The 25,745-nt window shown below is 40.1% G+C and overlaps 1 protein-coding gene across 4 annotated transcripts; it reads right to left on the bottom strand.

The window, feature by feature from the left end:
* Nucleotides 1-1,318: 1,318 nt before the first annotated feature.
* Nucleotides 1,319-25,670, bottom strand: PALB2 (partner and localizer of BRCA2). 4 transcript variants are annotated; one of them, XM_060077751.1, is made up of 13 exons: nucleotides 25,457-25,670; nucleotides 23,590-23,649; nucleotides 23,133-23,235; nucleotides 18,992-20,461; nucleotides 16,284-17,107; nucleotides 15,852-15,923; nucleotides 13,954-14,115; nucleotides 12,736-12,821; nucleotides 12,326-12,487; nucleotides 10,790-10,906; nucleotides 6,734-6,821; nucleotides 4,155-4,303; nucleotides 1,319-1,777 (listed from the first exon to the last, which is right to left on the bottom strand). In XM_060077751.1, exons 1-13 carry the CDS (start codon nucleotides 25,529-25,531, stop codon nucleotides 1,567-1,569), a joined length of 3,579 nt encoding a protein of 1,192 aa, XP_059933734.1. In that variant the 5' UTR covers nucleotides 25,532-25,670; the 3' UTR covers nucleotides 1,319-1,566. The 4 variants fall into 4 exon arrangements, with proteins under 4 accessions (XP_059933734.1, XP_059933735.1, XP_059933733.1 ...); XM_060077752.1 differs by having other exon boundaries at nucleotides 16,284-16,960; XM_060077750.1 differs by lacking the exon at nucleotides 25,457-25,670 and having other exon boundaries at nucleotides 23,590-24,993.
* Between the last annotated feature and the right edge of the window lie 75 nt (nucleotides 25,671-25,745).

Below are 25,745 nucleotides of genomic sequence, written 5' to 3'. Positions count from 1 at the left end.
GGTCAGGCCCTTCTGGGCGTCTCCCTGCCTCTACTCTTGGCCTCCATAAATCCATTATTCACTGTGGCTACAGTGGGACCTTATCGCCTCACTGCTCAAACCCTTCAACAGCCCCTTCACCTGCAGCATAAAGTCCAGGTTTGTTAACACGCCTCACAAGCTCCCTGGCTACCTTTCTAGCTTCCTGAGTCCATTCCCCATGGCAAAATCATCTGGTAACACTGCGTTGTTTGTAGTTCACACCATACTGTCCTTGCTGCCTGGAATATCCTTCGCTTCTGCTCTGACCTACTCACCTTGCAAGACTCAGCTAAGTTGTCATTCTTCATGAAGCTTTTCTTAAACCCCCTGTGTTGTGTTTGCCCATTTGAGCTTCCATAGATGAACTCTGAACACACCCTTTCACTTTAAAACACAGTATTTAAATTAAATCACTAACCTGTGCACTTCTGAGGGGTGGGAGCCTCACAGCAATCATTTTCACACCTACTATGTCAAGTACATACTCAGTGTTTGTTCTAGTGTTACTAACTTAGATCTACTCAGTTTTCTTACCTCTTAAAATCAAGATAACATGTTACCCAGGGTTCCTGCGTAAATTAAATCTTTGTGAAAATCCATCTACTATCTATGATGTGCTTGCAAAGTATTAACTCATTTGAGGTTAGAGACAGTGAGAAAAGAATTAGTATAGGAGAGAAAATTAAATCTTTCATTCAAATGTATTAAAGGGTAGTAATGAAGTTAGCAAAACCCACTACAGTAATAGCATAAAAAGGTATCTTTAAAAGAGAAGTAATGGTGCAAATAGTTACCTTATATAGATCATGAATACATACTCTTAATATACTCAAGAAAGTTAGGCAAATAAATACTTGTAGATTGGGATGAAGTTTCCAATGATACCACCAGATTAGGACTTTAAAAATTGCCGTCTCTCAAACCGCTTAGGCAAAGGTGAAGATGATGTACTCAGTACAGCTGTGTTGTTGACTCTAAGTGACTCTTGGGAAAATGCAGGCACTGGTATCAAGGGTGCACGTGAGAATGAAAAAGCACAACAGCATTTCTAAATTAGCGTTTAAATAGGTAGATATGTGAAAATAAAGTATTGTACGTAGCATAAAAAGTAATTGCGTATTAGTATACTGAGTTAACTGAAATTTACTTTTACTATGCAAGCATCATTGACTAAATATTCTAGTTGTAAAATAATTAGTTCTTGTTTCTGAAAATGACCTTTATAGGATAGGAAAAAATATGCTAAACAGGATGTATCAAAATAAATATTTATTAACATTTGAAGCTTTATGTAGATACACCTTTAAAAGCAAATATGCAAATGTGAGGAATTACAAAAATCAACCTAAAATCCGTTTCCCCAAATAAGTATAAATGAACATTCAAGATTAGTAGGGCCCCTACCAACAGAGTAAAAAGTCTGTCTGAATGAATACAGGTAATCATTTTAAATGACTTTCAAATAGTCTCCTTTATAGTAACAATTCCAAAAAGTACTAAGAGGCTAAAAATATCCAGAACACGGTGTTTCAACCTTACCCTAACTTAGTAGTAGCGGTATACAAATATATTTCCATCTTTTTGTCCAGCCAGCAAATGAGAATCTGCACCTGACCATTTAACAAAAGACCAGTTCTGGTCAGAGATAGGTGGAAGGAGAGCAGTGCAATGACCTAGGAGTAAGTCCCAAGTGGCAATGGTTCCAGAAGTTAATACTGCTGCTGCAAAATGATCTTTCACGTCACCTTCCAGGAACCTAACAGCAAACAGAGAAAAGACAGTTCAGATCACATATCAAAAAAACAGACAAACAGAAAAAAACATGAAAAAAAACAGGCCCAAACCGTGCTCTCAGGAAGAACAAAATTACCTGGAAATAGGAATGCCTGTGTTTGCAATCCAGGACTGCTGGCTATAATCACTAGAGACCCTGCCTGTCTCTCTGATGCACCTCTGTATCCCCAGCACACCAGCTCACAGGGGCCTGCCTCCCACTCCTCAAACCAGCTGAGCTCCGTCTCACCTAATTGTCTCCGCTCTTGCTCTTCCCTCTCCTTGGCAGCTCTAACCTCAGAGCTTAGCCTGGCTGGGTTTTGGTCATCATTCAGGCCTGTCACCTCCGTAGAAAGGTCATACATACTCAGAGATCTGAGAGCGCACACACACATACACTCTGCTCCCTCTCTATCGCAGCACCTCTGTTTATCTTCACAGCACTCCTCACTATGGGAGATTCGCCTATTTCCGTGTTTGGTCCCACAAAAATGTAAACATCATAAAACAAATCTGGTTGTCTTTTTAAGACAGGGCTCTGCAGTCAGCTACTGGGGTTTGAATTCTAACAAAGAGATGTGCAACCCTGGCAAGTCATTTAACTTCATCAGTAAAACAGAGATATGATGATATGAGTACCTACTTCATAGGACTGTTGTGAAGTTTAATGAAACAGTTGATATAAAAAGCTTAGCACAGTACCTAACACATAGGAAGTGCTTAATAAAAATTAATGATTATTCCTTACTGCCACGTCACCAGCACCCTGCACAGAGCCTGGTACACAGTCAGCCCTCAGTGAATATTGTGAGTGAAATGAATGATGTATTTTATCTCTGGCTCGCACCCAACTTTGTATAGCTGATTCCTAGCCCTTCTTTTGAAAATCCGTCAAGTTTTCCCTGACAGTCTCTCCCCAACACTCCACTGCCAATAAAGGTGCCTTTCCATCCTTTGTGCTCCCCAAAAGTGCAAGCCTCATGGCATTGTGTGCCCTGAAGAGCAGTCACTAGTTGTTTCTTTTTTGAATGGAAAAAGGTTTATTGCAAAGGCCAAGCAAGGAGAACAGGTGGCTTGTGCTCAAAAACTCGAGCTCACTAGGTTTCTCTTCTAACTCCCATGAGATTAAAAATAGTAGTGCTTCCTACAGGATTGGCACCAAATAGGCTTTCAAGATTTACTAAACAAATGGGTTTGAAAAGTGACAAAGGAAATGCTTGACCAGGTAGTTATCTGTATCCTCAATTTCTAGGCCAATGACTATGGTTCTCTCTTTATATCCAAGAAAACAAGTGTTATGCAAGCATATATTGAAGATGAGAGTTCTGAGGTTCTTGCTGAGCTAAGAGTGTATGCAGAAATGCCACAGCTGGCTAAGTACATAGGGAGAGAGACTTTTAGACATGCCATCATCTTGCAAGCTTTGCACAAGATCCAAAGAAACATAGAAATATACATTGTAACTATCAAGGTTCCTTACCCTTGTGAGTTACTAAAGCTAAACTTTGTGATCCTGATTTACCAGGTCTATTTTCAAACATTAATAAAGGCAGTCTTTATAAATGATACCTTCAGATGTTGCTTGGTTCGCCTAATATAAGCACTACTTCAGAGCTTCACATAGCTCAGAAAACTGTTGGGATGACAATAACTGTGGCATTGGTAAATAGATCTTCTCATCAGTCAACAGATAAATATTTATCAAAAGATAAATATCAACTGCCTCCATGATGGAGGTTCAGTCAAGATTTCAAAGTAAAGATATCTTTGTACATTTAAAACTTCCTTAATTTAGGTTTCATGAAAAGAACATAAATTATAGTAAGTTTTTTGTAGAGAATATTAATTACTTTGTATTTGAAATGTTTTGGGTATGGGAAAAAACCGGGCTTGAAAACACATAAAATACCTATCCAGTGCCATACTAGTGGGGATCATAGGATGTAGGGAATCTGAGGTTTGACTCAGATCTACTCAACTTCATACTTCATCCCACTTCTTTTTTTTTTTTTTTTCCTTTGCAGTACGCGGGCCTCTCACTGTTGTGGCCTCTCCCGTTGCGGAGCACAGGCTCCAGATGCGCAGGCTCAGCGGCCATGGCTCACGGGCCTAGCCGCTCCGCGGCATGTGGGATCTTCCCGGACCGGGGAACGAACCTGTGTCCCCTGCATCGGCAGGCGGACTCTCAACCACTGCGCCACCAGGGAAGTCCCCCCCATCCCACTTCTTAACATTCTTTACCATGATCTGTAGTATTTCATGTTTCCATTCATGTCAGTGACACAAAAATATCTGGTTTCTGTATTTGCACAAATGCTTCTTAAAATGTCATACTCATTAAATGGCAATAACACACTTGCCTTCCAGCCTGCCCTTGAGGAAGGCAGTAGAGCATCACACCCACACTCAGGGTCGTCTTTGGGTTAATCACAATCAGCTGAAACACAGGGCTTCCCAACAACTTGCTCTCTTTGGCACAAGGGTGACTCAGAACAACAAACAGGAGCCCCTGATTTAGGAGAAAAATTAATGACCAAGTAAATCATCAAGAGTATGTGGGGAAAAAAGCACTGGCAGAGACAAAACTAAAGAATTACAGGAACGGTCAACAGGCTCTTAAATTTCCAGGATTTAATCCCTGGCTCACTCTTTTCCAGGCAGAACTGTTGAGGGTATCACTGAGCTGGACTTCTGGCTCCTCCAGCAGAGGGCTCCCCATGACTTTACAGCCAGTCTTTGCAGGCATGACTAGCTGACTTACCAGCTTCCTCCACTTTACAGCCTACTTACATCTCATGACATCTCTTTGGGAAAATGCTGGCATAAGAAAAAAGGGCATATAAACACATGGAGGGAATCCTCAGACTAGAAATGTTCATCTGTAAGTTGGTTTTTGAAAATTCAGAACACATTTTCTCATAAAAACAATCTTTTAACTGGTGACTGCATTTTCAGGCCAGTTTGCAATCGCCTATTTATTTATAGAGTAAAAATGACCAAAAAAAGACACCATCACCTATAGTTGTTTCTGTGGGAAAATGTGTTACAGACCTCTCCTGGCTTTAAAATTACATATTCTAATAATAACATTATCGTGTGTGAAAATATATGTCACACATACATGTATATATACATATATATGTATGTTGTATGTTGAAAGTAGTTATTTTGGGGGGTAAAATAGGGAAAATTAATTATAGGGCCATCTTAAGATTAATAACATTCATTTCTAATTCATCCATTTCTATCAACAGAATGACTGAATTCTTATAATGAGAATGAATTACCTTTATAATTAAAAAACAACCAAGAGTCAAAAAATGTTACATGCTATACACTTAACTAGGGGTTGGCAAACCGCGGCCTATAGGTCAAATCTGGCTCAATGCCTATCTTTGCATGGCTCATGAGCTAAGAATGGTTTCTGCATTTTGAAATGGTTGGAAAAAAGAGGAAGAACATTTTGTGCCACATGAAGATTATATGAAATCCAAGTCTCAAAGTTTTATTGTCCAAAAAGTTTTATTGGAACACAGCCACACGATTTGTTTACGTATTACCTCTGCTGACGTGGGGCTGCAGTGGCAGAGCAGAGTAGCTGCAACAGAGACCACGTGGCCTGCAAAGCTGAAAATATTTACCATCTGGGCACTTTACAGAAAACGTTTGCTGAGTCCTGTACTGAACTATTAACTATTATTTCTGGAGGTTGGCTTCATGGAGAAATTTTACTTCCTATCTTATACATTTCTGTGTTAAATGTTTTAATATCAAATAGGTATTAATGTTGTAATAACAAAAATGTAAAATTATTTAAATGCCTAGTAGGTACATTTAATCATTCTAGAAATAAATTCAACCCTCTTATTTTAAGATGAAAAAAGTTAGCCTCTGGGCTTCCCTGGTGGCACAGTGGTTGGGAGTCCACCTGCTGATGCAGGGGACATGGGTTTGTGCCCTGGTCTGGGAAGATCCCACATGCCGCGGAGCAGCTAGGCCTGTGAGCCATGGCCGCTGAGCCTGCGTGTCCGGAGCCTGTGCTCCGCAACGGGAGAGGACACAACAGTGAGAGGCCCGCATACCGCAAAAAAAAAAAAAAGTTAGCCCCAAGATAATGTGATAGATTATCTAAGATCACACAACATTTTCTTTGTGGCATATGGGATCTTAGTTCCCTGACCAGGGACTGAACTCATGCCCCCTGCAGTGGAAGCGTGGGTTGGTTGGTTGTAAGTTGGGGGCCTCTAGGGAAGTCCCTAAGATCACACAACTTTTGAGTTCATTTCCACAGATGCTGCTAGGCTAGGGAAAGATGCATCCTTTGTGTTCAGAGCTTCTGGGTGCTGATGCTCACAGAGCTGCCACTGTGACTGGGCCGGTCAGTCTCCACACAGCGCTGAGCTGGCTGCTTCTGCCTCTGCTCGTGGCTCAACAGTGGATACTCAGGCAGTTATCCCTGACTCCTGGACAAATACCTTCACCCTGTTCAGATGTTAACACTGGACTGTAAGCCAAGTCCATTAACGCAATGGCTAAGAAGCTGTGTTGGGTTCTATATGAGAATCCTAAAGCCTCAGAGAAAAACATGTCTAGGACCATTTAATCATCCTTCCTAAGGACATTCATTCACATCATAAATCATTTATGGCAATGTGGTTGGGAGCCGAGTCTGATAATAGGCATACTATGTCTAGGTACAAATTCACAGCTGGAAATCAAGGTTTGCCCTTAAGTCATACAGCCAGAAATTTTACCCAGTCATAGTGTGCCATCACTTATTTTCACTGATAAATTTTAAGAAAGAACAAACACTGCTATCCAATTTTGAAAAAAAATAGGCACCAGGAAGGGTCAGGTAATTACTACTTACTAAGTTATTGCTCTCACTCAGGGAGGCCAACAGTAACACACAAAGTGGTCCCAGCAGATCATTACTTACCATTTCAGAATAAGCTTTGTGACAGACTGAAGCTTGGTAGGAATCACCAATGTGCATCTTTTTCAGGAGTTGACCAGTTTTTAAATTCCTTGGACACCAAAAATAAATAAGTTGTAATATTCTTCCAGCAAATTGGTTTTCACATAATGTTCTCTTATTTATCACAGAGTCCTTTAGGAGGTGACCAAGGGAAAAACTAAGGGACACAGCACCTTAGTTTTGTTTAGCCACCAATTTAGCTAAAAATAAAACTATAGTTTAACTTTGCCAACAGTATAATTTAATAGTTTAGCTTTAGATCGAATCTGCTATGCCACGAGGGATAAATCTTTTCACATTCCATGAGAAAAGTTTTTCATTATCTCATTTTACTTGTATTGAAATTAGGCACATGGCATAGCTCTATTATTATGATTTTATCACTCTTCTTGTTATGCCTGTATTTTCCATGGAAGACAATGGTCAGGAAACCAAATTTGGTTAAGGGAGAGACTACACCTAAAATAGACTTATAATTATGTCTCTATAATATACGTTTATACTAGAGCTAGACCAAGATAGTGGAGAGAAAAGATAATGTGGCTAGTCCAAGATAATGGAGAGAAAATGGACTGAGATGGGATAAAAAATGGAAAAAGGAAGACAAGAGAGGGTGAATACAAAGAAGAAAAAAATAGAGTTTGTTGGAACCACTCCTTAGCTTTATTGAGGATTTGTGACACTGATTAACTGTTACCATGTTACTCTACTGGTGAGAAACTTTCAATTGGCTCCCCATTAGCCACAAGATAAAGTCCGAATTCTTTTTCATGGTACTGATAACCCTCGTGAATCCAGCGCTGCAATACTATATTACTCAATGCTCCCTTACTTGAAAGCTTCTCATTGTCTGGACAAAATATTGTGCATATTCCTGGCTCTATATCCTTGTTCAAGCTATCCCTTCCAACGCGCTCCCCATTACTGACTAATTCTCATCCCTGTTATTGACAATGCCTATCTATTCCTTAAGGCCTAGATTATGTCCCATCCCCTCCCAGCTATATGAGCTCAATTTAGACTCCATCACTCCTCCCGGTCTGCCCCAGTCCACAGAAATCTCCTCTCCTCCAATTCCCTATAGTACTATCCATAGGCCTCATTTTTTATTTAATATATACTGTAATAGGGTATAATATATTCATTCAACAAATACTTCTGAAGTTTCTATGCACGAGGTACTGTGTATAAAAACTGAAGAAAGAAAACTAAATTATCATGTACTTATGCAAGGTTTTCCTCATATGAAGAACACCAGAATGGTTTATCCCTTACTGAGGTTAGTACAAGTTCTGTATTTAGTAATTGCGCTTTCCCCAAATCCCAAAGCACTTTGTTTAAATCTCTATCACTTTGACCTTATGTAAATTGTAAAGGAATTATATACTTTGAATTGCAAAGCAATCTTATTTCCCTACTAGATTTTAGGGGCCTTGGGACCAAAATTCATATCTGATTCATATCTGCATCTCTCACAGAGAATGGTACATAAGTAGAGACTCAAATACCTAGTAAATAATTGAAAGATGGGTGCTCTGTTAATATAGCTTGATCAAGATTAAATATTTAGACCTTCAGCAATAGTTTCAAAAAGGACCACTGAACCTTGATTGTAACATGAATCACTTTAGACATCTAACAAATCAGGAGGTCAATAGGGAAGGTGAACAACTACTATATGTAAATGTGAAGTTATACAGAGCCCAAAAGGTAAATGATAGCTTTTGATAGACATCTATGAGTAACTACTCTAAGCAAGGAGCTAAGACAGACACTGAGAATAGATATAAGATACAGTACCTATCTTCAAGGACTTTCATAATACAAGGTAGTACATGCTAAGTTAAAAATAAGGGCAATATGAACTCAGAGAGGAAAACATCAATGAGGGTTGAGGTGCTACAACAGAACTTAAGGCAACTTAAGGCAAACTTAAACTGATACTTACAGGTTAAGTATAGAGGTCCCTTCCTAGCCTCAAATTCCATTGTGATCCCTTATCTATGAAATGCCAAAGGCTGTTATTATTAGAAGGGGGGAACTGAAGGATGGAATGAAAAAAGGGAGTGAAGGAATAGGGAACAGGTGGAGAGGAATTTTTGTGAAGCATAAGGGAAATGAAAGCTGCAAAAAGCAAAATGGGCCCCCACTGAAGGTTTTATTTTTGGCGGCGGGAGGTAGGAGGACTGGGAGGATGAGTATTTATAAAGTAATAGTATAAAAGATGATCTGGGGGCTCCCCTGGTGGCGCAGTGGTTGAGAGTCCACCTGCCGATGCAGGGGACACAGGTTCGTGCCCCGGTCTGGGAAGATCCCACAGGCCGCGGAGCGGCTGGGCCCGTGAGCCTTGGCTGCTGAGCCTGTGTGTCCGGAGCCTGTGCTCCGCAACCAGAGAGGCCACAGCAGTGAGAGGCCCACGTACCACAAAAAAAAAAAAAAAAAGATGATCTGGAGGTTGAATGTTGATTGATGGCAAGGAGACCAATTACTAGATTATATTAATAGTATAGGAGCCAAACAATGAAAGTCCAGACTACAGAAATAGCAAAAAGAATAGAAAAGACAAGTTTTATTAAGAACACTGTTCTCAAACAAGACCTATGTGTGGAAACCCTGAGGAAAGGGCCTAAAGTGGAAACCTGCTCCTCGAAGACAGCAGGACATCTGAAAACAAAGTCTTCTGGCAGATTAGGTCATGGTCAAATTCCAGAGGCTCCCTGGTGGGGAGGGGACAAAGTTTCTCTCAGGGGTCACGCTTTCCTAGTTTATTCCTAGAGGGTTAGGACTGGAAAATGCAGAACAGGCAGGGAGCAGTGACACTAACATCTTAACTTTCTTTCACCAAGACCCATTCTGGCCCTAAGGGAATAGTTAATGGAGAAGCCTTCTGAGAAAAAAAAAAAAATCAACCATTCTCCTACTACAAATTAACCTTACAAGCACCTGTGGCGGGGTGTGGTTCTCTCCCATGGTCAGGAAAGAGAGGTGGCTGGGGACTCTTCGACTTCAGTTTCCCTACCACAAATGTGTTAATTTGAATCCTGAAATCATGTTTTATACATCTAGTAATTCTGGATAGTATTCTAGACATTATGAATGACACATCACATAAACTGCATTCTGTTAGGTTCCTCTGAAGAATATCGACTTTTTTCCCCCTAGTAAACAGTGAAATTGGCTAAACTCAAATTCCAAATGCCGAAAACTCGGTTCAGTTCTTTTTGCTTTACCTGGGCTGCTTCAAGTCTGTCCTGCATACATGCAGTTTAAAGGTCAGCCAGATATTTAGGTAGAGAATATAGCCAGAGTTTAGGGCTCCTTCTCTGGCTCTCTACTTTTTGGGATTTTTCTTCCTTGCTTTCTAGCTGCTGTAGTTACCTTGATCTCTATCCTTCGGTCCTTTAAGCCAGCAGGACAGAACATTTTCTATCAGGCTTTTAATAACTGAGTGTGCAGACTGGGGCCTGCCCGTTGAACAGGAAACTCGCCCAGTGACATTTCCTTCTTCTAAGTATTGAACTTCCTCCAGCATATTTCTTATTTTCTTGCTCTCTAGTGCTTTCAGATAGTTGATTTTTATATTTTGTGCAGAGTTCATTGGTATTTTAAGTAGGAGAATTAGTCTGAGAAAGCTACTCAGACATTAACTGGAAGCAATACTTTTTTTTTTTTTTTTTTGTATTTTGGCCGTGCGGCGAGGCATGGGGGATAACTCCCCGACCAGGGATCAAACCCGGGTCTTTGCAGTGAAAGCGCCAAATCCTAATCACTAGGCCGCCAGGGAACTCCCAGCAGTAGATTTTTGTCAACAAAAAGAAATTTCATTTATTTTAAAATTGTCTGCTTGGACTGTCTGAATTAATCTTGTTAAGACAAGTATATAGCATTTGATAGTAAACAAACAAAAACACAATCATATTTACAGAGTTTCTTATTTAATCTTAATAACCCTGTGAAATTAGAGGTAAATCCTTATATTACAGATGAGGAAACTGAGGCCCTCGAGGGAAAGCTTACCAAATAACAATGTTGTTCATTATAGTGGTACCAAGCAGAGCTTCCTGCATCCCTTGAACCTCAGCAAAAGTTAGTATAGTCTCTTCAGGGTGCATCAAAAACTGTTTTTCTTTGCTTCTGCATTAAAAACAGTATTAAAAATCAGCACTTTCTACCAAAGCAGTTTCTAAGCAGCCCTTCTACATATTATTGAACTACGCATAATAAACACTAACCTAATGCCAGAAAAAAATTTCAGCCAGAAAACACATGTATTCTAAACTTTCTACAATGAACATTTATTACTTTCATATTACCTACCTGGATATATTGCAAGCACCTCAACTTCATCATATCCAAAATGAAGCTCACCAGCTCTCTCTTTAAACCCTGTGTTTCTTTCTGTACTGCTATCTCGACTAGCCGTTCCACCACCCACCCAAGTGAGCAACCCAGAAACATGGACTTTATCCTTGTGTCCTTCCTCTCTACTCAATCACCAAGTCCTAATGACTTTACCATCTCATCTCTCTCAAATCCATCTGTTTCTCCCCATCTCCACTAATGCTTTCCTAATTTAAGCAAACAATTATTTATCTCTTGCTTATTTTACTGCAACAGGTCACGGATTAAATAAAACAAACAAGGTCCATGCCCTCCGTTATTAGGAAAGACAGATAAATAATCACAATAGGGCTTCCCTGGTGGCGCCGTGGTTAAGAATCCGCCTGCCAATGAAGGGGACACGGGTTCGAGCTCTGGTCCGGGAAGATTCCACATGCCTCGGAGCAACTAAACCCATGTGCCACAACTACTGAGCCTGCGCTCTAGAGATTGCGAGCCACAACTACTGAGCCTGTGAGCCAATTACTGAAGCCCGTGCGCCTAGAGCCCATGCTCTGCAACAAGAGAAGCCACTGCAATGAGAAGCCCGCGCAACCGCAACGAAGGGTAGCCCCCGCTCGCCGCCACTACAGAAAGCCCACGCACAGCAACGAAGACCCAACACAGCTAAAAATAAATAAATAAAATAAATAAATTTTTAAAAAATCACAAAGTGTAACGAGTGTATAACAGATATAGAGGATGATGCTGTGAGTTCCATTTTTAGCATGTTGAATTTGAGGTATCCATGAGATGTCTAATAAGTAGGCATGCAGGTCTAGAGGCTGAGAAAGAGCTCAGAGTTAGAAATATATGTTTGCAAGTAGCCAGCATCCAGATGGTACCTGAAGCAATGGAAACTGAGTTTGTGAAACCAGAAAGGGTATAGGATCTTGAGGTATTTGTAATACTTAAAGGACACACAGAGATGTCAAGGGAGACTGAAGAACTAACTATACTTGCTGAGCCTCTCTGCTCCACTGCCTTCTTCCCTGCCACGTCTGGCTCCACCCCCCTGAACTGCTTCTGTGTTATAGCCCAGTATTGAGGCAGAACCTGCTATACTACACATACAGCAGAGAAAACAAGATGCTACTGATTCAGCTCTCTCTGAAACCCTATGATAAAATCATTCTTGATCTAATAGTTAAAATCAACCAATGCTTTTCTTACCCTCCATCTTCTGCAAACGTCATGATTTCTACTTGTTGATCACAAAGGGTCCCACTGCTACTGACTAGCCTCCTCTTTGTCAGGCCAAGCACAGCTTTTATATTTCCAGAACTCAGGAGCACTTGCTTTTCACTTTTACCATCAGGAGAACAAAGTAGTGCCCTAAACCAAATATAAGGAAAAATGCGGAGATGTCAGGAGTAAGTCTTTAATATTAAAGAACTAGGTTCAAACTTTAAAAGGAAACTTCAGTTAGGGATGTCATTGATGGTTTTGTTTGTTTTTTAACAAATCTCTCTTTAGACTAAATTTAGATTCTTTCAAGACTCAAGACTAAGTTATAACTTGTGCTCAAAACAGGCTGAGAAAGATCAAGGGAAAGAAAAAAATACTCCTTGAGAATTACATACCTGATTTCTCTGATTTCCAAATTTCCCAAAGCCACACACACAAGATTACAAACATCAGGCACTAGAACTATCTGTAATACTGGGACCTAAATAAAACAAAGCAGCCAAAAATTATATTTGGTTGTTTCATCTTTAATTAATCTAAATTTTCCAAAATTTGTCACATTCCTTTCTAGTGTCATTATATCAGGATAGTTTCCAACATTTGAACAAATGTGAAAACGTTCAGCAAACACCCTTTTTATAAGCTTAAATCCAAATAAGCTATGTGCATAATAGTGTTTACTGTGGCATTTATTTAACACAATCTATGCTCTAGCAATGGGAGAATAATTAAATAAATTCTGGCATGTGGATGAATGGAACAATATGTAGCCATTTAAAGTAAGTTTATTCACTGAACAAATATTTATTGAGCAGCACTCTGCAGAGTACAGTGCTAGAAGCTGGGGGTACACTGGAGAACAAGAATGAAATTTGCCAAGACAGTAGTAAATCTTAAGCATTCTCACCAAGAACAAAAAAAGGAAACTGTGAGGTGATAGGTGTGTCGATTAACTTGATTATGGGAATGCTTTCACAGTGTGTATGTATATCAAATCATCACACGTGTACATCACAAATCTACACTTTAAGTATATTACAATTTTATTTGTCAACTATACCTCAATAAAGCTGGAGAAATAAAATTCAAAATAAACAAATAAGTAAGTATGAAGAATATGTAGAAACCAGGAAACATGTTTATACGGTAAGAAAAGGCAGGCTTAAAAATTTTAGGCACACTAAGATTGCAACCGTGTAAGATATGTACAAAGGTAGACAAGGACAGAAGAAAGTATATACAGAAAAAAAGCAGAAATAACATTTTGGTGAGAGGTAAGGAACAGAGGTATCAGCAAGTTTAGAAGTCAGAACAGATATGAAATTCCAAGCTCCTCCAGCAGGTCTAGTGTAAAAATCCATCTCTGGATAAACATATGATAAAGCAAATAAAGCACAGTGTTAATTGTAGAGACTAGATGCTGGGTATATGGGTGCCCCCTGCACCACTTTTCTGTATGCTTGAATATTTTCATAATAAAATGTTGGGTAAAAACCGCATCTCTCTGCTCTGTCTTGCATAGTCATAGATCCCATATTTTTGGTAAGCTGCACATCTATATTACCATGCAAACGATTGGAAAGATCTCTTTCAGCTATAATATTCTGACTTACCTCTGCGAAGTGCCAGGAATAAATTTTTTCCCACTGCCAAGTATCCAGAGGTTTCCAAAGAGAAACTACATATTCACAAGCAGTTATGATACACCGCTCTTTGAAACCAGCTATTTCCCACCACATGGCACTCACATCCACAGAACAGGAACCTGAAGGATTCTGACACAGAATGGCAACAACAGTTATGTTAAAGGGATCCTTGGGGGCTGTTTAATAAAAAGAATAAATATGAAAAGTAATGGATTACAAGGATTAGATGAAATACCAACTAAATGTAATTAAAATTTTATGCAGGTCAAAAGAAAGAGCTTTGTGGGTCTTGCGTAACTACAACAGCTGTCCATACACATTTACAATGATAGATTTAAAAACATGTAGCTCCAGACTGGAAAAGATTCAGATTTAACCACAAAAAAATAGACCATAAGAACTAATTAGAACATTAGTTCCATAAGAACCTTTGGAAATTAAACATTCTGATGAAGCACCCATGGGTTGAAGAGGGAATAAAACTGAAAGAACATATTATTTCTAAATGAACATGCAGAATGTGGTGGCCAAAGCAGTATGCCCCAACCCCCCAAAACAAAAAAAAACCCAAAAACCTATAATTATAAAGGTATTTATATATATATATATTTTTTTTTAATAAAGTAAGCAAGCAACTCAAGAAGTTAGTAGAACAGTGAAATAAGCACAATGATAAACAGAAGGAAGGAATTACTAAGGATAAAAACAGAAAAAAATGAAATAGGAAATCAAAAAACTCAATTAACAATCAACACAACCAAAAACCAGCTTTTTTGGAAGACCTATAGAATGGACAAACCTCTTAAGTCTGATATAGGAAAAAAAATACTTTTATATAGAAATGGGGAGTGAGAAGAGAGAGGCTTAACTGCATATACACAGACCAAAAAGCTATATGAATAATAAATAACTTTTTACCTACAAATTTGAAAATATGAATGAAATGGTTGATTCCTTTAAGAAACTAAGTTATTAAAACTGATTCATGAATAGCTTTGAAACAACATAGGTATCATTATGTGTCTTTTATAGAAAAGGAATCTGGGGCTCAGAGGCTAAATGATTTGTCCGTCACACAGCCAGTGATCCACAGAAATAGTTTATGTGGATTTAAAGCTCTTTCTTCTACACCAGTTGTTCTCCACTAGAGGCAATTTTGCAACCCTCCCCTGGGGGACAGTTAGTAATATCTGGAGACACTGTTGGTCATCAGTACTGGGAAGGGGGTGTTACTGGTAGAGACCAGGGTTGTTGCTAAATACCATACAATGCACAGGCCAGTCCCCTACAAGAAAGAATTATCCAGCCCCAAATGTCAACAGTACTGAGATTGAAAAACCCCGCTCTACACCATCCTACTTCAAGTATAAAAAGTTAACCAGGACAGGGGTCTAATCCACTTCTCAGGATTTACCAAAATATCATTAACAGAATATTATAATTTATATTTCTCAGAACCATATATAACACATAGCATATGAAAATTAACCATTCACTATGTCATAACCTAGAACTGCTATCCATTTTCTTACAAATCACCATAAGTGATTCTTCTGGAAATACTACATCATTTGGGTAGGAGAGTCATAAATGACCCCCCTCTCTCTCTGTCAAAATACCTGATTTAAAATTTAGATACGGAGAGTTAAGTTGTTCTTGGCAATAGCTTGACACATAAACTTCTTCTTCAGATCTCAAAATATATTCACAGGTAAATATTGCGGAAAACAAAGAATTTAAAAGTTTTTCTGAATCTATTCTATCAAGTTTTTCTAATGATCAAATTCTTCTGCATTTTCCTATCAATTCATCACATTTTTCACATGTAAGACACAAGACATATTATAAGTTAACAGTCTTCCAACCTTTAACTTTGAAACCAATTGTAGGGTGCCTGGGTTTAAGCTATCACAAGAAGGAACGTCTGCTATTTCAGTCTGTGGAAACAAAAGTCACATAATTAATTTATACTTTATGTATGATATCTGCCTGCATCACTCACTCATCAAACTATTTCCTATGTTTTATTTTCTATGGTAACAGCAGCAAAGTTCCAAATGCAACAGCTTCATTGATAACAAAGAGAATAGGATCCCTTATATTTAAAAAAATATATTTTTTAATGAATCCTAATTTCCCCAGAATGAACTTAATGTTGATAGTGAAGCCATATCACAGAAACATGTTAAAACATTCTTAAACACTGAGGAACTGATGTGTAAGGTGGTCATGCTGTCCATATTCACTAAGATACTTCATTTCTTCGGAGAAAATTTCACAAAGGAAGCAGTCTGTACCTGTTCAGTGGAATGTTTCCGTGATTCCTGGCACGTGTTTCCACGGAGCTGATTTTCTTTGTAGGTTGATGACTCGATGGGTAGAGGTGTTGCTTGGGGACCAGAGTCACAGTCACGGGAAGGCTGTCCTTCCCTTCCTGCCACATGCAGGCTGCTATCTAATTTTGGTGGGCTGCTCCGAAATTGTTTATGGTCACTAGCAAGGCTGACTGTGGCTTTTAAGTGAGAAAGCTGGGCTGTAGAGCAAGCTTGTCCAACAACCTCTGCAGACACCTTTTCTCCATGGGCTTGGGAGCCAAAAGCTGGAGTAGAGCCTAAGACGGGGAAAGCGGGTGAGCACAGGTCTGCTGTCGGTCTGTCATTATCATGAGATACAACAGTATTTACAGGAGTGAAAAGTAAAATGGATGAAGAAAGGCCCTTCGCCTGAGGCTGGCTTTTTTGGCTTGGCATTTTAGGATGTGCCTTTCCTGGCAGGATGATCAGCTCCTCTTTCCCATCCTCCTTTTCTATAGTGATTTGTTTAGGGGTCGGTTCCTCCACAGCAACACAATTTCCCCCTTTAAGATGTCCCTCTCCATATATTTTTGATCCAAAAGGCTCCATCAGCTTTTCTGAGCAAGACTTCAGTTTTTCAAGCTTAAGAGGCCCAAAGTCTTCATCAGGTAACTGAAAGTCTGTGATTTTGAGAAAAGGCGACAGATGCTTTAAATTTAGCATTTCACTCTTACGAACTGGAGAACTGAAAGCATCATCATCCAAAGGTAAATACACGTAATTACTGTAAGAAAGGGAGTCGTCTTTGTGACAATGACCTTCCTTCTCTAAAACAGAAAGCAACAGAACAAATACCCAACAAGAGATATTAATTCCCAATGAAGAGTGAGATTCTAAACTCCAATATAGGGCAGAGTTCATTACTTTTCCCACCCATGACTCTGAAATCTCAGTGACCAGTTCAAAAATCAGCCATAGGTTAGTGGTTCCCTAGCAGCTCCTCCTGCAGGAGCAAAATCAATGTGGTGCTGACAGCACTAGCTAGAAGGGAGACGGGGGTGGAGTCCCAGCTCTGCCACTGACTTGCTGTGTTACCTTGGGCAAGTCAATTCACTGCATTTTCTTTGTCCCTCCTACGGGAACTGTACTAAGAATCTCTAAAGTCCTTTCTGATCCAGAACTATGATTCCAACAGGCTACCAGAGTACAGTCTACGAAATGCTGGCCCTTCTCACTGAAGAAAACTTAGTCCCCTTTTCAAGCAAAGAGTAATTGACTAGACTTAGAGCGACCGGAATTCTGTATCACTCAAAGTGTAGCTGCATCCAACACCTAATAAACAGATAAGAAAGCTGTGGTTCATGTATACAATTGAATATTATCCAGCCATAAACTGATGCAAGCTACAATGTGGGTATATCTCAAAAACTAGCTAAGTAAAAGCAGCCAGACACAAAACGTCACATACTGTATAATTTCATTAATATCAGATACCCCAAATAAGTAAGTCCACAGAGATAGAATAGATTGGTGGTTGCCAGGGACTGACAAGAGGAAATGGGAAGACACTTAATGGGTATGGGGTTTCCCTTTAGGGTGATGAAAGTGTTTTGGAACTAGATAGGGGTCATGGTGACACAACACTGAGAATGTACTAAACGTCACTGAATTGTTCACTTTATTTAAAAAGGTTATTAACTTTATGGTATGTGACGGTCACCACAAGAAAAAATTTTTAATGTACCTGCAGGTTACTGAAATCACAGCAGATTATTTCAAAGTATACAAAAGAACATTTCAAGTTTATTATCAGATTGCCCTACATTCCCATTCCTTTGTTTCCTTTTTGGCCTAAAAAATGATGATAAAGAAGTCATGATTATTATTTTTAAATTAATGAATTGTAGCTCATACACCAAAGCCTGCATCCAGTGGTATAGAGCAGCTGGCTGCCTGTTGTGTAAATAAAATTTTATTGAGATGATCACATTTACATATTGTCTATTGTTACTTTCACACTATACTCATGTAGCTGTGATGGAGCACAAAGACTATACTTCATATCTGGCCCTTTACAGAAAGTTGCTGAGCTCTCACACAGAACTGGAGTGAATGATCTAGATTTTGTGCTCAGCTTATCAGATATAACTCCTGAGTAAATGAATAAAGAAGTTTAAATTATAACATGTCACTTGATATCCTTCAAAATCTGTGTCCTACAAAACTCAGAGAGACTGTATTAGATATTTTTCTCCCAAAAGTGGCTCAGAACAATTGCATTTTGCTAGACAAACATCCCTAAGAGTTCGTCAGTGGACTCTTACTCTGACACAGATTTAATTTTATTTCAAAAACATTTCCTGTATTAGTTACTTCTCCCCATGGATAAAAGATTGTATGGTACCTGAATAAACACTAATTTTAGGTAAATATCCAATATATTTTCTAAGTGTCAACTTTTTCAACCATATTTGTGAACTCTGGCACCATCCAGCTAGGGTTTAATTCTGACTCTGTCATTTTAAAGATAGATACTTTCATCTCCTTGCCTTAGTTTCCTCATCTGTAAAGTGAGGATAAAAATAGATTCTACCTCATGTACAGTTGGTGTGATGATTCAGTGAGTATAACATTTAGAAAGTGCCAGGCACATAGTGTTAGCTACCACCACCATCAACCACAACTCAATTTACCTTTACTTCTCTTCTTACCATGAATAATTGCTTTTTCATTCTGATCTTTGTGCAAGGCAACTTCTTCCTTGGACCTATTAACACCTGATGTGCCAGAAGTTGGCAAAAGTAGTTCATGGTGATCTAACAGAGGGGTGCAGACTGACTTTCTTCTTCCTTTGCGTTTTCTACCAGATGGCTGGGTAACCGCCTTCCTAGGAAAGTCATCTTTAGTGGGGCCAGCAGGAGAGTTGACTTCAGTTAACGAGAGAAGTTTCTGAGGACTTTTTGAACTTGGTTGTTCTGCGTACGTGTCCGACATCTTAATTTCACTTTGGTTACTTTCTTCATTGGAAACGTTTAACTTTTTAGCAGATTCCTTATTTTTATTTTTAAACCCCTTTTTTCCAACACCCAAATGACTTTGTATTACAGCCTCCAGTGCTACTTTCCTTTGGCAATTTGACATGCGTCGTGTTGTTCTAACATAATATTCTGCAGGAAATAGAAGGCCTTCAAGCACTGTGCAAGAATGTGTTTGATTTTCTGTAGAAACAGGAGAAATTACTTCTAGGCTAAGGCTCTTAGACTGACTTAGAACTTCTTTTTCCAGAAGACTTTCATTTCTACCACCAAGAGCATCATTGGGAGATTTAAAAGACATCTCTGTGTGATTTTGTTCTTTTAAGTTTTGGTTTTCATTTGCCACTAAGTTATCGTGGGTGAGTTCATTTATAAAACATGAATTATTTACCTTCAAGTTAGGACTTCTAGGAGGCTGGCCACGTACACTTATACTTTTGTTTACCCCTGGGTTATCTGTAAAGACAGTCATTTTTTCGTTTTGTGTCTCTAAGTTTACAGGCGAAGCAGGGCTAATGTTTTTTAAACTGTGAGTAGTAAGTTCACAGTTACTTTTAGGAGGCTCATGCCCAAGGTGCTGACCACTACTGCTGACTGATGGAGGATGTAAAGGAAGAGTAGTCACCCTGGGGAAATTATTTCCTCTTAAGAGTGCATCAACATCTCTCTGGGGTTTGGCGTTTGACAGAATTAATACACTCCCTACGTTAGTTCCTGTAACTGGGGCTGGAGAATCGGGAATGCCAGACTCAGGACTTGACAGGTAAGTTCTTATCTCAGTTACAGGTGTCTTAGGATTTTCTCTATTGATTTCTTCCTGTTCCTTTAGTCTTTTTCCAGAGAGTATGAGCGAATCAATGTCAAAGAAAGACTCTCTCTCCTGTGAAATAAATGTTCTCTCCTGTTTCTTTCTTCTCCCTAGCAGCTTACTCTGCCTTTTCTTACCATCAGGGCCACTGACACTGTAGGGAAAATGTTCTTGGATGTCATTTGATCTTTGTATGCGTGATCCTTCTGCTGGGACTTGTCCAGGGCTAAAGGACTCAGGCTCAAGGTCAAGTGTGATAGGTGTCTTTTCTCCAGTTTCTTTATCGATGTGGGTGTTGATTTGTAATGTGTCACAAGGAGATACTTTATTTTTAGGTTCTGAGGAGAAAAAATTATATAGTTAATATTTTCCTTTTAAAATGACATAAAAACTACCCCATATTTATTTTTAAATATTACATATAAATACTACCAAACATTTATTTAAAAGAGAGTCAATGGTATTTCGTTCAGACAGATCAAAGTTCAAGTTTTTCATGATCTGATGAAATATAATAATATTAAGTAAATGTAACAAAAACGGAATTGTGCTGGAAAAATGATTTTTAAACTAAAAGATTATCTATTCTTTTTTTTTTTTTTTTTGCGGTACGCGGGCCTCTCACTGTTGTGGCCTCTCCCATCACGGAGCACAGGCTCCAGACGTGCAGGCTCAGCGGCCATGGCTCATGGGCCCAGCCGCTCCACGGCATGTGGGATCTTCCCGGACCGGGGCACGAACACGTGTCCCCTGCATCGGCAGGCGGACTCTCAACCACTGCGCCACCAGGGAAGCCCGAAAAGATGATCTATTCTTTATTGCAATCATCTTTTCTCTTAGTTTTGTCTTCCAGCTTCATTGAAGTACAACTGACAAATAAATATTGTACATACTTAATGTGATGTTTTGGTATATGTATATATTGTGAAATGTTGCTACAATCAAGCTAACATATCCATCATTTCACATAGTTACAATTTTTTGTGTGTCATGAGAACACTTAAGGTCAGCTCTCTTAGCAAATTTCAAGTATACAATACAGTATTATTCCTTTTTTCTTTTTTTGGGGCCGCACAGCATGCAGGATCCTAGTTCCCCGACCAGTGATCAAACCTGTACCTGCTGCAGTGGAAGCATGGAGTCTTAACCACTGGACTGCCAGGGGAGTCCCTACAATACAGTATTATTAACTATTGTCACCATGCTGTATGTTAGATCTCCAGAACTCATTTATTCTGTATAACTGCAACTCTGTACCCTTTGACCTACATCTCCCCATTTCCCCCATATCTCACCTAATTTTTTACTTCGTGTCTTTTTTTTTGGCTCAAGTAATGTTCATACCACTTTTCTTATTTTTTTTTGGCCGCACCACGCGGCATCTGGGATCTCAGTTCCCTGACCAGGGATTGAACCTGTGCCCCCTGCAGTGGAAGCGTGGAGTCTTAACCCCTGGACTGCCAGCAAAGTCCCTACAATACAGTATTATTAACTATTGTCACCATGCTGTACAGAGAAGTCCCTCATACCACTTTTCTACTTCATTAGTCTCCAATTTTATGATTATAAATTACCTGACTTCTAACATAAGAAATGATTATTGTTTTTTATTAAAATATTCCCAGCCAGACTTTTTTCTTTGTGCATATATAATTTTAAAAAATCATCTTTCCGGGCTTCCCTGGTGGCGCAGTGGTTGAGAGTCCGCCTGCCAATGCAGGGGACACGGGTTCGTGCCCCGATCTGGGAAGATCCCACGTGCCGCGGAGCGGCTGGGCCCGTGAGCCATGGCCGCTGAGCCTGCGCGTCCGGAGCCTGTGCTCCGCAACGGGAGAGGCCACGGCAGTGAGAGGCCCGCATACCGCAAAAAAAAAAAAAAAAAAAAAAATCACCTTTCCAATATTTAAGCAATAAATATAATTGCTAAAAGTTAAGAGAGGAAAAGAGCAACTAAATATGCAATCTAACTGAAATAGTTTATTGCTCACAGAATGGGAGAAAATATTTACAAATAATGTGTCTGATAAGGGTCTAATAGCTAGAATATATGAAGAACGCTTACAACTCACCAATAAAAAGACAAATACCTAATTAAAATATCGGCAAGGACTTGAATAGATATTTCTCTGAAGAAGATATACAAATGGTCAACAAGCACACAAAAAGATGTTCAACATCATTAGTCACTAGGAAATGCAAATCAAAACCACAATTAGATACCACTTCATATCTACTAGAATGGTTATAATTTTAAAAATAGAAAATTACAAGTATTAGCAAGGATGTGGCGAGACTGGAGCCCTTGTGCATTGCGGTGGGAATGTAAAATGGTACAGCCATTGTAGAAAACAGTTTGGCAATTCCTCAAAAAAGTTAAACATAGAATTATTGTGTGACCTAGAAATTCCACACCTAGGTACATACCTGAAAGAACTGAAAATATATGTCCACATAAACACTTGTACATGAATGTTCATAGCAGCATAATGGCCAAAATTCATAATAGCCAAAAAGTAGCAAAAACCCACATGTCCATTAACTGACAAATGGATATACAAATTATGGTACATCTATACTATGGAATATTATTCAGCTGCAAAAAGGAATGAAGTACTGATGCATGCTTAGATAAATGTATAGATGGATGGATGACAGTTGAAAACTTTATGATAAGTGAAAGATAGTCACAAAACGCCACATATTGTATGGTTCCATTTATATGCAGTGTCCAGGATAGGAAAATCCACAGGGACAAAAAGCAGGTTAATAGTTGCCCAGGGGTTAAGGGTAGGATGGGCACAGGGTTTCTTCTAGGGGTGGTGAAAATGTTCTGTAATTAGATAGTGACTAGATTATACAATTTTTTGAATATACAAAGAACCACTGAATTGTACACTTTAAAGAGTCTACTGCCACTCCTTATCTTCTGACTGTGAGAAAAAGAACCACAGCCAAATTTACCTGGGAAATGAAAAATAAAGCAAGTATAAGGGAATGGGCTAGCTTTACCTGTGTGGGTTAGCTGCGTTGAAACTTCCTGCTGGAGCAAGGAATCTTGTCCTTCTACTGTTCTCTTAATGGAATTCTTAAACTTCTCAGCTCTCTGGGCACGCTAGAGAAAACAAAAGCAGCTCACAAAGCAATTTTACAAAAAAGAAATAGGGGGCTTCCCTGGTGGTGCAGTGGTTGAGAGTCCACCTGCCGATGCAGGGGACACGGGTTTGTGCCCCGGGCCGGGAAGATCCCACATGCCGTGGAGCGGCTGGGCCTGTGAGCCATGGCCGCTGAGCCTGCGCGTCTGGAGCCTGTGCTCCACAACAGGAGAGGCCACAACAGTGAGAGGCCCGCGTACCGCAAAAAAAAAAAAAAAGAGAAAGAAATTTTTGTTAAAAACTTTATTAAACGAAGAGCTGTTTTTATATTCTTTGTACCACAACACCAATTTGAGAGAATAAGATTCACTTACCTGAAGGCGGGCCAGCGTCTTGCTGTATTCCCTTTTCAAGAATGCTAATTTTTCCTTCAACTGGAAAAAAAAAATCAAACAAAACTGAGCGGGTGGAAAGGAGGCATCAGAGAGAAGGGATGCGGTGCCTATCAAACACAAGCATGCAGCGCCCAGCAGGCCCCTCATCTAGAGGCAGTGGAGGAAATAGCACTGACTCATTCTACTTTCAGTTCTCACACAACATCAAGCTCTATAATATCTCAGCATCTCTGCATAAGTTGTTCCTATCACCTGGAGCATTTCCTCCCCAACTCACTTTGCTAATTCCTACTGATTCCTCAAGCCTCAGCTTAGATTTTTATTTCCCTGGGGTAAGCTTCTAGGTCCTTCTCCAAATCCAAGTTAGGCATTCCACCTCTCCTCTGTGCTTGCTTTATCACAGTACTTATTACACATATTGTCTGTTTATTTCTCTGTTTCCTCCCATCTCACTGTGAGATCCTTGAAGGTAGCAGGGGCTGTCATCCTCAGACAGTCATTCGACTAATGAATCAGTCATTGGTCCAGGTAGCTCCAGCACCTAGAACAATAACTGATACCCACCGTGTGTCAGTTATAGTTCCAGGGGCTAGGTATACAGAGTGGTCAAGACCCCTGCTCCCAGGCAGCTTACACATAGTGAGGGGTACAGATAATAAACAAGGAAACAAATCAACAGGTAAGATGATTTCACATGGTAATCAATACCTAGACAAACAGGGTGATGTGAGAGTGTCTGGGCTACAGGAGAATGGACTACTTTAGAGACAGTGGTGAGGAAGGCATTTCTGAGGACTACCATTTGAGCCCAGACCTGAAGGAGGAAAGAGCTAGCTTTGGGAAGATCACAGGGAAAGCAATTTGTCCAAGGTCACACAATTCATAAACGGCATGATTCACACCCATGCAGTCTGTGCTCTTAACCTCCATGCTAGACTGCTTCTCACAGCTTCCTACTTATCACCATTCTTATCAACGTCTGGGAATTAGCTTGTTGACTTGTAAATGACCTGTCACCCCCCACTGCAAGGCAGAATGGGATAAGAGGACTGATGAGTTATTGTGAATGAAGAGTTTCAGCACGATGCTTGGTAGAGCCAGCCCAAGATGCATTCAAGTTAACATTCGCCGGTCCACGTATAAGGTGTCATGTATAAGGATATTCAGAGCAGCACTGTTGTAGAAAGAAAAGCTGCAAACAACCTAAAAGGCTCTCAACAGAGTAATATGTAAAGAAAAGGCGGCACTTCCACGCTGCAGGATACTATAAAAAACTTTTAAAAATAAGGTAGGTAAACATGGACTAATGTGGATGTTAAACACGCAGAAGGAAAACGGAAGTTGCAGAACCATCCGGATCATACCATTTACGAACATTCACCTTTCCAAAAAAACGTATTGCTTTTTGGTGGTTAAAGAACACAACCGCACCCCTCCACACCCCCACCGCCCGTTCAACACGCGCACGCGCGCGCACACACACACAGGTGCACAAAAAGGTGTGAAATCCAGATTGTTAAGAGATTTACTTAAGGGGGTGGGGTGGGAGAAGCCAAGATTGAGAGTGTGCAAGGTGGGCTGGGGAGGGTGTCAAAGCGGACTTTAGCTTTATCTACAGTTTTACATTTTGTACTTTTGCATTTCTGCTGTAAAGAAACTTCGTTCTTCAAACGCCACCACAGGAGCACAGGGCTCTCCCACACTTTCACTTCCTGTGCCACCTCAGTCCAGGGAAGTGGGTGAGAAGTCACTGCCGCCCTCTGATAGTGGCGTAAATAAAGACAGGCCTCAAATCCTGGGAAAGGGGATCAAAGTTCTGAGTCAACCCTTCCCGCATCCCCGGCACCTTTTCCTTCTCCTCACAGCTGAGGGGCTTCCCAGGAGGCTCTTCCATCTGGCCGGCGGCCAACAAAAAGAGCATCCGTCGCTGGCCCCGGGCCTGCGGATACGAGAAGCCCGGCTGGCCCTAGGCCCCGAGGCTCCCGGGGAAGGTACGAGGTGCCCGGGATCCAGTCGGCCCACGGTCAGCCGACCCATGCGGGCCGGGCGCGCCAATCACCCCTACCAATTACATCCGCCACTCGGCCTGCGCACGCGCAGCCAGAGACCGCAGAGCAATGGAGCGAGGCTACCTA

The sequence above is a fragment of the Mesoplodon densirostris genome, chromosome 16, assembly GCF_025265405.1.
Source record: "Mesoplodon densirostris isolate mMesDen1 chromosome 16, mMesDen1 primary haplotype, whole genome shotgun sequence".
In the NCBI taxonomy this organism is placed as follows: domain Eukaryota; kingdom Metazoa; phylum Chordata; class Mammalia; order Artiodactyla; family Ziphiidae; genus Mesoplodon; species Mesoplodon densirostris.
Note: the sequence above shows the minus strand (reverse complement) of the source record. Positions and strands in the feature narration are given on the sequence as shown.

What these genes read in the sequence shown, in the direction of transcription:
- PALB2 (XM_060077750.1), bottom strand. Translation starts at nt 23,757, where the DNA reads ATGAGGGGCCTGCTGGGCGCTGCATGCTTGTGTTTGATAGGCACCGCA. An exon ending in ATTCCTGGCACTTCGCAGAG is followed by an intron (nt 12,822 to 13,953) that starts GTAAGTCAGAAT and finishes TGTTTTATTTAG; the next exon opens with GTCCCAGTATTACAGATAGT. An exon ending in TTGGAAATCAGAGAAATCAG is followed by an intron (nt 12,488 to 12,735) that starts GTATGTAATTCT and finishes TATTTGGTTTAG; the next exon opens with GGCACTACTTTGTTCTCCTG.